Source organism: Pantherophis guttatus, chromosome 3 (genome assembly GCF_059756535.1).
Source record: "Pantherophis guttatus breed Tessera chromosome 3, ASM5975653v1, whole genome shotgun sequence".
NCBI lineage: Eukaryota > Metazoa > Chordata > Lepidosauria > Squamata > Colubridae > Pantherophis > Pantherophis guttatus.
In genome coordinates, this window is record NC_142065.1 from 8,881,009 (window position 1) to 8,896,344 (window position 15,336).

Sequence of the window (15,336 nt, forward strand, 5' to 3'; positions counted from 1 at the left end):
CCCTTCTCTTTCTTTCCAACCCTCTCCCCTTCCCTTCCCTTTCCTCTACTTCTCCCTTCTCTTTCGTTCTTCTTCCTTTTCTTTCCTTCTTCCCTCTACTTCTCCCTTCTCTTTCCTCCCTCCCTCTTTCCTTTCCTCCTATTTTTCTCCGTTTCCTTTCTTTTCTTTTCTTTTCCTTTTCTCCTATTTTTCTCCCTTTCCTTTCTTTTCTTTTCCTTTCCTCCTATTTTTCTCCCTTTCCTTTCTTTTCTTTTCCTTTCCTCTACTTCTCCGTTCTCTTTCTTTCCAACCCTCTCTCCTTCCCTTCCCTTCCCTGTCCTCCCTTCTCTTTCCTTCCTCCTCTTTTCCTTTCCTTCTTTCCTCTACTTCTCCCTTCTCTTTCCTTCCTCCCTCCCTCCCTCTTTCCTTTCCTTTCCTCCTATTTTTCTCCCTTTCCTTTCCTTTCTTTTCTTTTCCTTTCCTATTTTTCTCCCTTTCCTTTCTTTTCTTTTCCTTTCTTCTGCTGCTCCTTTCTCTTTCCTCCCTCCTTCCCACTTTCCTTTCCTTTCCTCCCTTTCCTTTCTTTTCTTTTCTTTTCCTCTACTTCTCCCTTCTCTTTCTTTCCTCCCTCCTTCTTTCCTTTCCTTTCCTTTCCCTTCTTTTTTCTTCTACTTCTCTCTTCTCTTTCCTTCCTCCCCTCTTTCCTTCTTTTTCCTCTCCACTCCTCCCCCCTCTCCTTCCTTCCTTCCTTCCTTCCTTTCCTCCTTCTCCTATTTCCTTCCTGCCCCACTCCCCCTCAATATCTTCAGATGCAGGTACCTGACAAGAAGCTGGAGGGGTCTTGCTCGGGGTTGAGCTTGCGGAGACAGAAGGGGCTGTCGGGACTGTCCGAAAGTGACCTGTGCAAACTTTCACTGAGCAGTTCTGTGAGTCGCCTCCTACGGCGGAAATTGATACGAAACTGGTAGAGGAGATCCCGGTCATAAAAATGGCACTGAGCGGAGACTGTGGAAAGAAAGAGCATACCGGTAGTCCTTGACCTCCAGCCATTCGTTTAGTGACCATTCAAAGTTACAGCGGCACTGAAAAAATGACCGTTTGTTCACACTTAACGTCCATTGCAGCATCTCCATGGTTGCGTGATCAAAATTTGGCAACTGGCGTTGGTTTTCCTTGTAAGAAGATCCTGGGAAGGTCACAATAGCAGCCACATGACCATGGAGATGCTGCAACCTTCAGAAATACATGCTGGTTATCCAGCGCCCGAATGTTGATCACATGACTGTGGGGATGCTGTAATGGTCATAAGCAGTGGTGAAATCTAAGATTTGTTACTACCGGTTCTGTGGGCGTGGCTTGGTGGGGGGTGGGGTAATGTGACTGCGTGGGCGTGGCCAAATTTTTTTCTGTTTTTTACTTTTAAAACCATTTTTTTATACAACCTCTTCGGCGAAGAGGTTGTTAAAAAAAAATGCTTTCAAAAGGCTCTGACGATCCCAGCTGAGTTGCCTGATCGGCAGAGACTTTTTTTCTTTTAAATGCCTCTGACGATCAGGCAACTCAGCTTGGATCGTCAGAGGCTTTTAAAAGAAAAAAAGGGTTTTTTTTCTTTTAAAAGCCTTTGATGATCCCAGCTGAGCCGCGCGATCATCAGAGGCTTTTTTTTTTTTACTTTTAAAAGCATTTTTTCGGCCAAAGAGGTTGTAGAAAAAATGCTTTTAAAGTAAAAAAAAAAAAGCCTCTGATGATTGTGTGACTCAGCTGGGCATGTGGGGGGAGGGGCAGGGATTTTTGCTACCGGTTCTCCGAACCACCCGCCTCCATCGCTACCAGATCGGGCGATCCGGTCCGAACCGGCAGCATTTCACCCCTGGTCATAAGTGCAAGAACTGGTTATCAGTGCAAACCCCATTCCCTACTAACCACGGGTGCCATTCAGCAGATTCTGACAGCTTCTGGAGAACCGGTAGCGAAAATTTTGAGTAGTTCGGAGAACCGGCAAATACCACCTCTGGCTGGCCCCAGAGTGGGGTGGGAATGGAGATTTTGCAATATCTTTCCCCTGGAGTGGGGTGGGATTTTGCAGTATCCTTTCCCTGCCACGCCCACCAAGCCGCACCCACCAAGCCACACCACGCCCACCAAGCCACGCCCACAGAACCAGTAGTGAAAAATGTTGAATTCCACCACTGCTACTGATGATATTACCTAGTTTGGTAAAGAAATGTTTGTAAGAAAACCACCCAACTCAGAGAGGACCAAGAAACCTACAGTTCAATCCTCAGCTACAAATATTTTCTTCTATCCCTTATTCAGTCTCGTGCGGCAACTTCTCATGGATATTTCCGGTGGCGTATACCTTGCTGGATAATCCCATGTTCAAGGAGGGTTTGGCAGAGCTCCGTAGCTTCTTTCCGGTTGGCAACCTCCCCTTCCTCCACCAGCCAGTCAACCATCTCACACCCCAAAAAGCTCCTCTGGTATTTAACCAGGTTCTCTTCTCTGGCTTTGAGAATGGAGTTGTCCATGCCAATCAGCCTACAGTCAACAGACAAGAAGACACCGAAACAAGGATAGCTCCTGAGTTAAACAAACCACAAATCCTATTCAGACATGCAGCAAATCCAGGTCCAATTGGGCAGTAGTATGTGTGGTCCTCAATTTACAGCAGTTCATTGAGTGACCATTCGAATTTACTACGGCACTGAAAAAAGTGACTCATGAGCATTTTTCACACTTGATCAAAATTCAGACGCTTGGACACTGGTTCATATTTATGACGGCTGCAGTGTCCCGGGATCACACGATCCCCTTTTGCGACCTTCTGACGAGTTAATCAATCAGGAAGTCAGATTCCCTTAACAGCTGTGTGTTACTAATTTAACAGCTGCAGTGATCCACTTAACAACTATAGCAAGAAAGGTCATAAAATGGGGCAAAACCCGCTTCGCCAAGGTGTCACTCTAACCACAGAAATTTTGCACTCAATTTGTGGTCGTAAATCGAGGACTACCTGTACTTTAGCAGTCAGGTAAGGAAGGATAAAGGAAAAAAAAGGTAAAGTTGATTCTGACTCTAGGGGGCACTGCTCATCTCTGTTTCTTAGCCGAGGGACCAGGGGTGAAATGCTCCCGGTTCAGACCGGATCATCCAATCCGGTAGCGATGGAGGCAGGTGGTTCGGAGAACCAGTAGCAAAAATCCCTGCCCCCCCACATGCCCAGCTGAGCCGCTCGATCATCAGAGGCTTTTTTTTTCTTTTAAATGCCTCTGACGATCCCAGCTGAGTTGCCTGATCGGCAGAGGATTTTTTAAAAACCCTCTGCCGATCAGGCAACTCAGCTGGGATTGTCAGAGCCTTTTGAAAGCATTTTTTAAAAACCTCTTCACCGAAGAGGTTGTAGAAAAATTGTTTTAAAAGTAAAAAGAAAATAAAAAATGGAATCATAGAGTTGGAAAGAATCTCAGTGGCTGGCTGGGGACTTCTGGGAGATGAAGTCCAGACAACTTAAAGTTGTCAAGTTTGAGCAAAACTGGCCTAGAGGCCTATCACTTTTTTTTTCAGTGCCATTATAATTTTGAACGGTCACTAAACGAGGACCACCTGTAATTCCAAGCAGTGTCAAATGAAAAAACGAGGTGGCAGAAATGAGCTTGTCTATAAAGAGTTTCAGAAGGATTCTAATTCATCTATCACCACTGGAGGGCAGTGCAGGCCTATTTTATTCCTCTATTTATTGCTTTAATTTTTGGGCCTTCCAGTCAGGCTTTTTGGCTCCTGAAAAAGTGCCTGAATTAGTCCTCAGATCAATGCTCCGAATGCTACCAAAGTGACTAGTCCCTGCCGTTTTCTTCCCTCAGTGACACCAATAATGACAATGACTGAAGAGTGGGGGGGGGGGATAATTGCCAGCTCTGCAGCAGCAAATTTTGGCATTTCGTCCTACCTTTGCATAGTCACTTAGAGATTTTTTAAAATTATTTTTTATAAATAATTCAAGGCAGTGAACAAGCCTAATGCTCTTTCCTCCTCCTATTTTCCTCACAACAACAACCCTGTGAGGTGGATTGGGCTGAAAGAGAGGATGGCTGGGCCTCAAATCACCCAGCTGGCTTGCGTGCCTAAAGTGGGACTAGAACTCATAATCTCCTGGTGATTGGCCCAAAGTCACCCAGTCAATTTTCATGCCTTCTTTCTTTCTTTCTTTCTTTCTTTCTTTCTTTCTTTCTTTCTTTCTTTCTTTCTTTCTTTCTTTCTTTCTTTCTTTCTTTCTTTCTTTCTTCCTTCCTTCCTTCCTTCCTTCCTTCCTTCCTTCCTTCCTTCCTTCCTTCCTTCCCAAAAAGGGAGGGAAGAAGGAAAGGTGGAAGGAGATAGGAAATAAGGAGGGAGGGAGGAGATGAGAGGAAGAAAGGAGATGAGAGGGAGGGAGGGAGGAAAGGAAGAGGGGGAGGGAGGGAGGAGATGGGAAATAAGGAGGGAGGAGATGAGAGGAAGAAAGGAGATGAGAGGGAGGGAGGATAGGGAGGGAGGGAGGGAGGAGATGGGAAGAGCCTTAGTAGTACAGTGGTCTAAAGCACCCTGTTATTAAGAACAGCTGCCTGCAATTACTGCAGGTTCGAATCTCGCCAAGGCTCAAGGTTGACTCAGCCTTCCATCCTTTCTAAGATAGGTAAATTGAGGACCCAGTTTGTGGGGGCAATAAGCTGACTTTGTATAAATATACAAAAGCATGAAGGCTATTGCTTAGCGCATTGTAAGCCGCCCTGAGTCTCCGGAGAAGGGCGGCATATAAATCAAATTTAAAAAAAAAAAGAAAGAAAAGAAGAGAGGGAGGGAGAGAAGGGAGGAAATGGGAAGAAAGAAGAAAGGGAGAGAGGGAGGGAGGAAGGAAATGGGAAATAAGGAGGGAGAGAGGAGATGAGATTAAGAAAGGAGATGAGAGAGAGGGAAGGAAGGAAGGAAGAAAGGGAGAGAGGGAGGGAGGAGATGGGAAGAAAGAAGAGAGGGAAGGAGGGAAGGAGGGAGGGAAGAGATGGGAAGAAAGAAGAAAGGGAGGGAGGGAGGGAAGGAAGGAAGAAAGGGAGGGAGGGAGGAAGGGAGGAGATGGGAAGAAGGGAGGGAGGGAAGAGATGGGAAGAAATAAGAGAGGGAGGGAGGGAGGAAGAAGGAAGGAAGGAAGGAAGGAATTCCCATTTATCTCCTTTCCTATCCCCTCAAAATTAAAGCCCAGGGAACTGTAGTTCATGGGTCTCCACCGAAACCTCCGGAGACCAGGAAGGCTGGAGGGCTCACGTACGTCTCGTAGAGGCTTTGTCCTCTCAGGAACACCTTGACTTCCTTGTTGAGCGGGAAGGTCCCATCATCCTTGCGGAAGCGATAGAGCAGCTTAGCGTCCTTGTAGTCCGAATGTTCGTCACACACTGAAAAGCGTTTAAGACAAGTCTTAGCCCCTTCCAAGCTTTGAGGCCCAAGTCAGACCATTCGCTCCCCCAAAAGCAGGCTGGCCTCCAACAGAGACAAAAATGCCAGGTTACATTTGGTATGATACAGGGAGTCCTCGACTTACAACAGTTCATTTAGTGACCGTTGGAAGTTACAATGGCACTGGAAAAAGTGACTTATGACCGTTTTTCAGACTTGCGACCATTGCAGTATCCCCATGGCCATGTGATCAAAATTTAACCGCTTGGCAACTGATTCATATTTATGACGGTTGCAGTGTCCCTGGGTCACATGATCCCCTTTTGTGACCTTCTGACAAGCAAAGTCAAGGGGGAAGCCAGATTCACTTAACAATCAGGTTACTAACTTAACAAATGCAATGCTTCACTTAATAACTGTGGCAAGTAAAGTCGTAAAACGGGCCAAACTCATTTAACAAATGTCTCACTTAGCAACAGAAATTTTGGGCTCATTTGTGGCTGTAAGTCAAGGACTGTGTGTGTGTGTGTGTGTGTGTGTGTGTGTGTGTGTGTGTATCTATAGACAGATAGATAGACAGACAGACAGACAGACAGATAGATACTATCTATCTATCTATCATTTATCTATCTATCATCTATCTATCATCTAACTACCTATCATTTATCTATCACCTATCTATCTATCTATCATTTATCTATCTATCTATCATCTTAACTATCTATCATTTATCTATCACCTATCTATCTATCATTTATCTATCTATCTATCATCTATCTATCTATCATCTATCTATCTATCATTTATCTATCTATCATCTAACTACCTATCATTTATCTATCACCTATCTATCTATCTATTATTTATCTATCTATCTATCTATCATCTATCTATCTATCATTTATCTATCTATCATTTATCTATCTATCTATCTATCTATCATTTATCTATCTATCATTTATCTATCTATCTATCATTTATCTATCTATCTATCTATCATTTATCTATCTATCATTTATCTATCTATCTATCATTTATCTATCTATCATTTATCTATCTATCATTTATCTATCTATCTATCTATCAGTTATCTATCTATCATCTATCTATCTATCTGAGATGATAGATAGATAAATGATAGATAGATAGATAGATAGATAGATAGATAGATAGATAGATAGATAGAGTGATGGGTTGCTCCCGGTTCACACCAGTTCGCAAGAACTGGTAGTAAAAATTTGTAGTAGTTCGGCGAATCAGTAATAACATTGGCTGGCCACGCCCCCAAATCGATCCCCGGCCCAGTCGCCGCTCGCTTACCCCGCCCATCTCATCAGAGGCTTTTTTTCTTTTTTACTTTTAAAAGTATTTTTTCTACAACCTCTTCAGCTGAAAAAATGCTTTTAAAAGTTAAGAAAAAGGCCTCTGATGATCGCGTGTCTCAGCTGGGATCTTAGAGGCTTTTAAAATCATTTTTTCTATAGCCTCTTTGGCCGAAGAGGTTGCAGGGGGGAAAAAATGCCTTTAAAAGCCTCTGGCGATCCCAGCTGTGTTGCCTGATCGTCAGAGGCTTCTAAAAGCATTTTTTTCAGCAACCTCTTCAGGTTGTAGAAAAAATGCTTTTAAAAGTAAAAAAAAAAAAGTTGGCCACGCCCTCCCAGTCACATTAAACCCCCCCCCACAAGCCACGCCCACAAAATAAGCTACATCCACAGAACCGGTAGTAACAAAATTTAGAACCCACCCCTGGATGGATGGATGGATGGATGGATGGATGGATGGATGGATAGATAGATAGATAGATAGATAGATAGATAGATAGATAGATAGATGATAGATAGGTAGGTAGAAGATAGAAAGATAGAAAGAAAGATAGATAGATAGACAGACAGACAGATACTATCTATCTATCTTTCTATCTATCATCTATCTATTAGATAGATAGATAGATAGATAGATAGATAGATAGATAGAAAGACAGACAGACAGACAGACAGATAGATACTATCTATCTATCTATCTTTCTTTCTTTCTATCTATCTATCATCTACCTACCTACCTATCTCTATCTATCATCAACCTACCTACCTATCTATCTAGCCATCATCTATCTATCTATCATCTGATAGATAGATAAATGATAGATAGATGATAGATAAATGATAAATAGATGACAGATAGTAGATAGATAGAGAGATAGAGAGATAGATAGAGATAGATAGATAGATAGATAGATAGATAGATAGATAGATAGATAGATAGAGATAGAAAGATTAGATGCTTTCACTAAAAGATAAGACAGAGATTATGATGAATCAGTTCATTTTATTTTGCTTTAATTTGGTTTATCTTATATATGTATCCAAGGCAGGATTAGAACTCACTGTCTCCCAGTTTCACGCCTGATGCTTTCACCGCTATGCCAAACTGGCTCTGTGAGTGTTAATAATTAACCCTAAACCAATTGCACTTCCCTTAGAGCCCCATAGCAGCATTTCATTTATTTGCAGATGGATCTGCAGCAGGCTGAATAAAACTTAATGTTTACCGAGCTGCGGTAAATTCAGGCAGGAGGGACAGATCTGCAAACATTCCCCCCATTGGAGAACAGATGGCCCCGTCCATTAAATCGCCCTCCTTGCTCTTTTTATCTACCAACTCATTACTGAACTTGGAAAAGGGTTTACAGTACATATGACGCTTTTGAATGTACAGGTAGTCCTAAACATACGACCACAATTGAGCCTAAAATTTCCGTTGCTGAGCGAGACGGTTGTTAAGTGAGCTTTGCCTCATTTTACGTCCTTTCTTGTCGCCGTTGTTAAGTGATTCGCTGCAGTTGATATGTTAGTAACATGCAGTGGTGAAATGTAAAATTTGTTACTACTGGTTCTGTGGGCGTGGCTTGGTGAGGGGGGTGTAATATGACTGAGTGGGCGTGGCCAACTTTTTTTTTTTTTTTTACTTTTAAAACCATTTTTTCTACGACCTCTTCGGCTGAAGGGGTTGTTAAAAAAATGCTTTAAAGCCTCTGACGATCCCAGCTGACTTGCCTGATCGGCAGAGGCTTTTTTTCCCCTTTAAAAACATTTTTTTCTATAATCTCTTTGGCTGAAGAGGTTGCAGAAAAAAATGCTTTTAAAAGCCTCTGACAATCCCAGCTGAGCCGCGCGATCATCAGAGGCTTTCTTTTTACTTTTAAAAGCATTTTTTCGGCCAAAGAGGTTATAGAAAAAATGCTTTTAAAAATTTTAAAAAAAGCCTCTGAGGATTGCACGGATCAGCTGGGATCATCAGAGGCTTTTAAAAGCATTTTTTCGGCCAAAGAGGTTGTAGAAAAAATGCTTTTAAAAATTAAAAAAAAAGCCTCTGAGGATTGCACGGATCAGCTGGGCAATGGGGGGGGCAGGGATTTTTGCTACTGGTTCTCCGAACCGCCCGCCTCCATCGCTACCGGATCGGGCGATCTGGTCCAAACCGGGAGCATTTCACCCCTGGTAACACGGTTGTTAAGTAAATCTGGCTTTCTCATTGACTTTGCTTGTCATAAGGTCTCAAAAGGTGATCCTATGATGATGGGATAGATGGTATGGATTTGTGACATTTGCATTGTCCTGGGGTCATGTGATCTAAGAGGATGCCACCAAGAGGAGGGGGCTTATTATTTATTTTCCAAAGCACCAGAGGCCAGGAGAAGAAACAATGGATGGAAACTAATCGAAGAGAGAAGCAATCTTGAATTAAGGACAATTAACCAGTGGAACAGCTTGCCTCCAGAAGTTGTGAGTGCTTCATCACTGGGAGAAGACAGCTACTTATCTGAAATGGTATAGGACTGTGATGGCGAACCTATGGCACGCGTGCCACAGGTGGCACACTGAGCCATATCGGTGGGCACGCAAGCGTTGCCCTAGCTCAGCTATGGTGCGCATGCGCGAGCCAGCCAGCTGATTTTCGGGCCTTTTGGGCCCACCGGAAGTCAGGAAACTGGCCATTTCCTGCCTCCAGAGGGCCTTCGGAGGGGTAGGGAAGGCTGTTTTTGTCCTCCCCAGGCTACAAGAAAGCAGGGAGCAGGGAGTTGGACTAGAAGACCTCCAAGATCCCTTGTAGCTCTATTCTGATTGATAGGTTACCATTTGTAACCTTTCCAGATGGCTTCTGACAACCAGAGGCAATGAGGGAAGCCAGATTCTCTTAACCATCCTATGATTCATTTAACAACAGTGACAAAAAAAGGTCGTAAAATGGAGCACAAACTACTTAGCAAGTGTCTTGCTTAGCAATGGAAATTTTGGGCTCATTTGTGGTCGTAAGTCAAACCTGTAGTGCACCAGAAAGTATTTAGAACAGTGTTTCTCAACCTTGGTAGCTTGAAGATGGGTGGACTTCAATTCCCAGAATCCCCCAGCCAGCAGCGCTGGCTGGGGGATTCTGGGAATTGAAGTCCACCCATCTTCAAGCTTCCAAGGTTGAGAAACACTAATTTAGAATTCTTTATTGGCCAAGTGTGATTAGACACACAAGGAATTTGTCTCCGGCGCATAAGCTCTTAGTGTACATACAACAATAGTGATAGATCATTATCATAGTCGTTGTAAAAATACATTCATCATAAAACATGAGATACAACACTTAGTGATAGTCATGGATACTAAATAAGCAATCTACACAGAAGAACTTATATAGAAGTTGATATAGTTGTATATAGAAGAACTTGATGTATCTGCTGTGGTCATCAAAATAGGGATGTCCCATGGACTGCAAGGGGATCCAATCAGTCAATCCTAAAGGAAATGAACCCTGGCTGTCCTTTGGAAGGACAGATCCTGAAGCTGAAGCTCCAATATTTTGGCCACCAAATGAGGAGGGAGGAGAAGCCCCCTGATGTCAGAGAAGATGGAAGGCAAAAGGAGTAGAGGACGGCAGAGGATGAGATGGTTAGATGGTCTCATCAACACAATGAACATGAATTTGGGCAAACCACAGGAGACGGCAAAGGACAGGGTAGGGATGGGGGTGACATGCTGTGGTCCATGGGGTCACGAAGACTTAGCAACTGAACAACAATAATTGTCAAAAGATGATGGAAGCTGTAGGCAAGTCCTAAAAGGTGGAATTAAGCATTGGCTCATGGACTCCACCTCAAACAGCAAGCTCTGTTCAGAACAGACAAAGAGGTGGACTCCATCCTCATCTAGAAGTCTAGGAAGATTCTCAGTCATCCAGGCCATGAAAACCAGCTGTCTTCTCTGTCCAAAATGTGGACCCCTCTTTGTTGAAAGAGGGGTCAAAGAGGCCATCCATGTCAAAATTGAACAGCCCTCTCTCAACAGAGGGGGAGGGATACAACATCATCTATCTCCAGTCTACGACACAGTCCTTTCAACAGTTCCAAGAAGACTCCACACTCATTTTCACCACTCAGGTGACCCTGAGGACACAGATAAATCTCCAAGTGGCCTCAATGACTGGCTAAAAAGGATGCTAACGACCAGCTGTCTGCAAGGAGTATAAATCCTTCCATTCCCCACCATCCAGTCAGAGCTGAAGAAGCTTCTTGGATAAGAAGCGAAACATCTTCAGAGAAAAACCAGAAAGTCCAGTAGCCTCTTGAAAAAGAGCGGGACATCCTCACCTAGGTACCATTTATGAAAACCATCCCCAGAGCAGGCTGACTATCCTATTCAGGGATTGTCTGGGGGTTCGCAGGGGTTCGGGAGAACCTCTAGCTAAGATTCTGTGCAGTTTGGAGAGCCCCCAAATCCCACTCCTGGCTGGCCCCGCCCACCCTGCCTTGCCCCTCCCAAGCGGCCCATTTTGGATGCAGGTAAGGGCAGGGCGCGTGTGGACGCTCAGGGAGGGCAAAAAACGGGCCTACTGGAAGTTCGGGAAGGCCGGAAACAGGCCCGTTTCTGGCCTCCAGAGGGCCTCCGGAGCCTGGGGAGGCCATTTTCGCCCTCCCGGAGGCTCGAGGAAAACCACTGGAGCCCAGGGAGGGAAAAACACACCCTCCCGCCATGGTGCAGGAGGTCGACTAGGCCACGCCCACCATGGCCACACCCACCCAGCAACCAGGCAGAGAACCCCTTGCCAAAATCTTTGAACTCCGCCCCTGGTCCTATTTGCTAACTGCCTACAGCCCTGAAAATATGCATAGGTATCTGTGGAATGTTTGATTCCTGTCCGTGAAGGAAAATCCATCAAGGAAGACTTCAGTTCCTCAGATTTGGGGTTTGGCCACTCCACCTACATGAAATTCTCAGATACACAGAGAGCTGTTGGTCCAAGCTTTTGTTGACTGTTCCTGCTCGGCCCCAGAAAGTCGTGAGGAAATATCCCACAACCTTCATATTTGGATTTTGAGCCACCTCCAAATAGTTTGAAGCGTATTTGGAGATGGGGATAGACCCAGGCTTTGTGGAGGGGCCTCTGCCAGATAAATCTTGAAAAGGGGATATTCATCAAGGAAGAAACACCTAAATTTGTTTCCAGTGAGCATTTCTACCTCAATGGTTGACTTCTTCATGGTGGGCTTGTTGAGAAACCGAAGTCCCGTCTTCCCTTTTAAAGAAACAAACTTTTACCCCTTCAAGAATTTCCAGCTGTCTGCAAAGAAAACCCTCCTTTCCCAAAAGAACAAGATTTTGTTTTAAAATTTTCTTATTTTATTTTTTATTTTATTTTATTCTTGGTTCTTCACTCACATCCTTAAGGACTCGAGGATCTGTTCCCCCAACTTCCTAGGATAGACCAATTTATGCTTTTCAGAAAACAAATAATAAAAAGACGCGTACAAATCTCTTTAGCAGGAAGAGATTTGTAAGTAAAGTAGAAATATAAAGCAACTTTTGAACGCTTTACAAAGAAGACTCAGAAATGCAAACTCCCAAATGATTAGTGAGAATCTGTTGCATTTCACCTAATAAGGAAGTAATTACGGAGCATATTTGTGTATTTTATTTGGTGTTTGTTTATTGTTTTTACAAATAATTCAAGGCAGTGAACACACCGAATATACCTTCCTCCTCTTATTTTACCACAACAACACTGTGAGGTGGGTAGAGCTGAGAGAGAAGGACTGGTCCAAAGTCATTTTTCATGTCCAAGGCAGGACTAGAACTCACAGTCTCCTGGCAACTGGCTCACAGCCATCAAGCTAGCTTTCATGCCTAAAATGGGAGCAGAATTCAGTCTCCTGGTGATTGGCTGAAAGTCAGTCAGCCCTTTTTCCTGGCTAAAGCAGGACTAGAACTCACAGGCTCCTAGTGATCGGCCAAAAGTCAGCCAGCCCACTTTCCTGCCTATATCAGGACTGGAACTCACAGTCTCCTGGTGTTTGGCTCAAAGTCAGCCAGCCCTGTTTCCTGCCTAAAGGAGGACTAGAACTCACAGTCTCCTAGTGATCGGCCAAAAGTCAGCCAGCCCACTTTCCTGCCTATATCAGGACTGGAACTCACAGTCTCCTGGTGTTTGGCTCAAAGTCAGCCAGCCCTGTTTCCTGCTTAAAGGAGGACTAGAACTCACAGGCTCCTAGTGATCGGCCAAAAGTCAGCCAGGCCACTTTCCTGCCTATATCAGGACTGGAACTCACAGTCTCCTGGTGATTGGCTCAAAGTCAGCCAGCCCTTTTTCCTGGCTAAAGCAGGACTAGAACTCACAGGCTCCTAGTGATCGGCCAAAAGTCAGCCAGCCCACTTTCTTGCCTATATCAGGACTGGAACTCACAGTCTCCTGGTGTTTGGCTCAAAGTCAGCCAGCCCTGTTTCCTGCCTAAAGGAGGACTAGAACTCACAGGCTCCTAGTGATCGGCCAAAAGTCAGCCAGCCCACTTTCCTGCCTATATCAGGACTGGAACTCACAGTCTCCTGGTGTTTGGCTCAAAGTCAGCCAGCCCTGTTTCCTGCCTAAAGGAGGACTAGAACTCACAGGCTCCTAGTGATCGGCCAAAAGTCAGCCAGCCCACTTTCTTGCCTATATCAGGACTGGAACTCACAGTCTCCTGGTGTTTGGCTCAAAGTCAGCCAGCCCTGTTTCCTGCCTAAAGGAGGACTAGAACTCACAGGCTCCTAGTGATCGGCCAAAAGTCAGCCAGCCCACTTTCCTGCCTATATCAGGACTGGAACTCACAGTCTCCTGGTGATTGGCTCAAAGTCAGCCAGCCCTGTTTCCTGCCTAAAGGAGGACTAGAACTCACAGTCTCCTAGTGATCGGCCAAAAGTCAGCCAGCCCACTTTCCTGCCTATATCAGGACTGGAACTCACAGTCTCCTGGTGATTGGCTCAAAGTCAGCCAGCCCTTTTTCCTGGCTAAAGCAGGACTAGAACTCACAGGCTCCTAGTGATCGGCCAAAAGTCAGCCAGCCCACTTTCTTGCCTATATCAGGACTGGAACTCACAGTCTCCTGGTGTTTGGCTCAAAGTCAGCCAGCCCTGTTTCCTGCCTAAAGGAGGACTAGAACTCACAGGCTCCTAGTGATCGGCCAAAAGTCAGCCAGCCCACTTTCCTGCCTATATCAGGACTGGAACTCACAGTCTCCTGGTGATTGGCTCAGAGTCAGCCAGCCCTTTTTCCTGCCTAAAGGAGGACTAGAACTCACAGTCTCCTAGTGATCGGCCAAAAGTCAGCCAGCCCACTTTCCTGCCTATATCAGGACTGGAACTCACAGTCTCCTGGTGATTGGCTCAAAGTCAGCCAGCCCTGTTTCCTGCCTAAAGGAGGACTAGAACTCACAGGCTCCTAGTGATCGGCCAAAAGTCAGCCAGCCCACTTTCTTGCCTATATCAGGACTGGAACTCACAGTCTCCTGGTGATTGGCTCAAAGTCAGCCAGCCCTGTTTCCTGCTTAAAGGAGGACTAGAACTCACAGGCTCCTAGTGATCGCCCAAAAGTCAGCCAGCCCACTTTCTTGCCTATATCAGGACTGGAACTCACAGTCTCCTGGTGATTGGCTCAAAGTCAGCCAGCCCTGTTTCCTGCCTAAAGGAGGACTAGAACTCACAGTCTCCTAGTGATCGGCCAAAAGTCAGCCAGCCCACTTTCCTGCCTATATCAGGACTGGAACTCACAGTCTCCTGGTGATTGGCTCAAAGTCAGCCAGCCCTGTTTCCTGCCTAAAGGAGGACTAGAACTCACAGTCTCCTAGTGATCGGCCAAAAGTCAGCCAGCCCACTTTCTTGCCTATATCAGGACTGGAACTCACAGTCTCCTGGTGATTGGCTCAAAGTCAGCCAGCCCTGTTTCCTGCTTAAAGGAGGACTAGAACTCACAGTCTCCTAGTGATCGGCCAAAAGTCAGCCAGCCCACTTTCTTGCCTATATCAGGACTGGAACTCACAGTCTCCTGGTGTTTGGCTCAAAGTCAGCCAGCCCTGTTTCCTGCCTAAAGGAGGACTAGAACTCACAGGCTCCTAGTGATCGGCCAAAAGTCAGCCAGCCCACTTTCCTGCCTATATCAGGACTGGAACTCACAGTCTCCTGGTGTTTGGCTCAAAGTCAGCCAGCCCTGTTTCCTGCCTAAAGGAGGACTAGAACTCACAGGCTCCTAGTGATCGGCCAAAAGTCAGCCAGCCCACTTTCTTGCCTATATCAGGACTGGAACTCACAGTCTCCTGGTGTTTGGCTCAAAGTCAGCCAGCCCTGTTTCCTGCCTAAAGGAGGACTAGAACTCACAGGCTCCTAGTGATCGGCCAAAAGTCAGCCAGCCCACTTTCCTGCCTATATCAGGACTGGAACTCACAGTCTCCTGGTGATTGGCTCAAAGTCAGCCAGCCCTGTTTCCTGCCTAAAGGAGGACTAGAACTCACAGTCTCCTAGTGATCGGCCAAAAGTCAGCCAGCCCACTTTCCTGCCTATATCAGGACTGGAACTCACAGTCTCCTGGTGATTGGCTCAAAGTCAGCCAGCCCTTTTTCCTGGCTAAAGCAGGACTAGAACTCAC

At 45.3% G+C, this 15,336-nt stretch overlaps 1 protein-coding gene across 1 annotated transcript in view; it reads right to left on the bottom strand.

Annotated features, from left to right (window-relative positions):
- The window catches only part of LOC117679393 (DEP domain-containing mTOR-interacting protein-like), a 47,167-nt gene that overhangs the window by 12,163 nt on the left and 19,668 nt on the right, over positions 1–15,336 (bottom strand). Inside the window, exons 3-5 of the mRNA XM_087889018.1 lie at positions 5,276–5,399; positions 2,339–2,517; positions 799–984 (exon numbers count right to left, since the gene is read on the bottom strand). Coding sequence (XP_087745144.1) covers positions 799–984; positions 2,339–2,517; positions 5,276–5,399 — 489 coding nt within the window. The remainder of the gene's footprint in view (positions 1–798; positions 985–2,338; positions 2,518–5,275; positions 5,400–15,336) is intronic.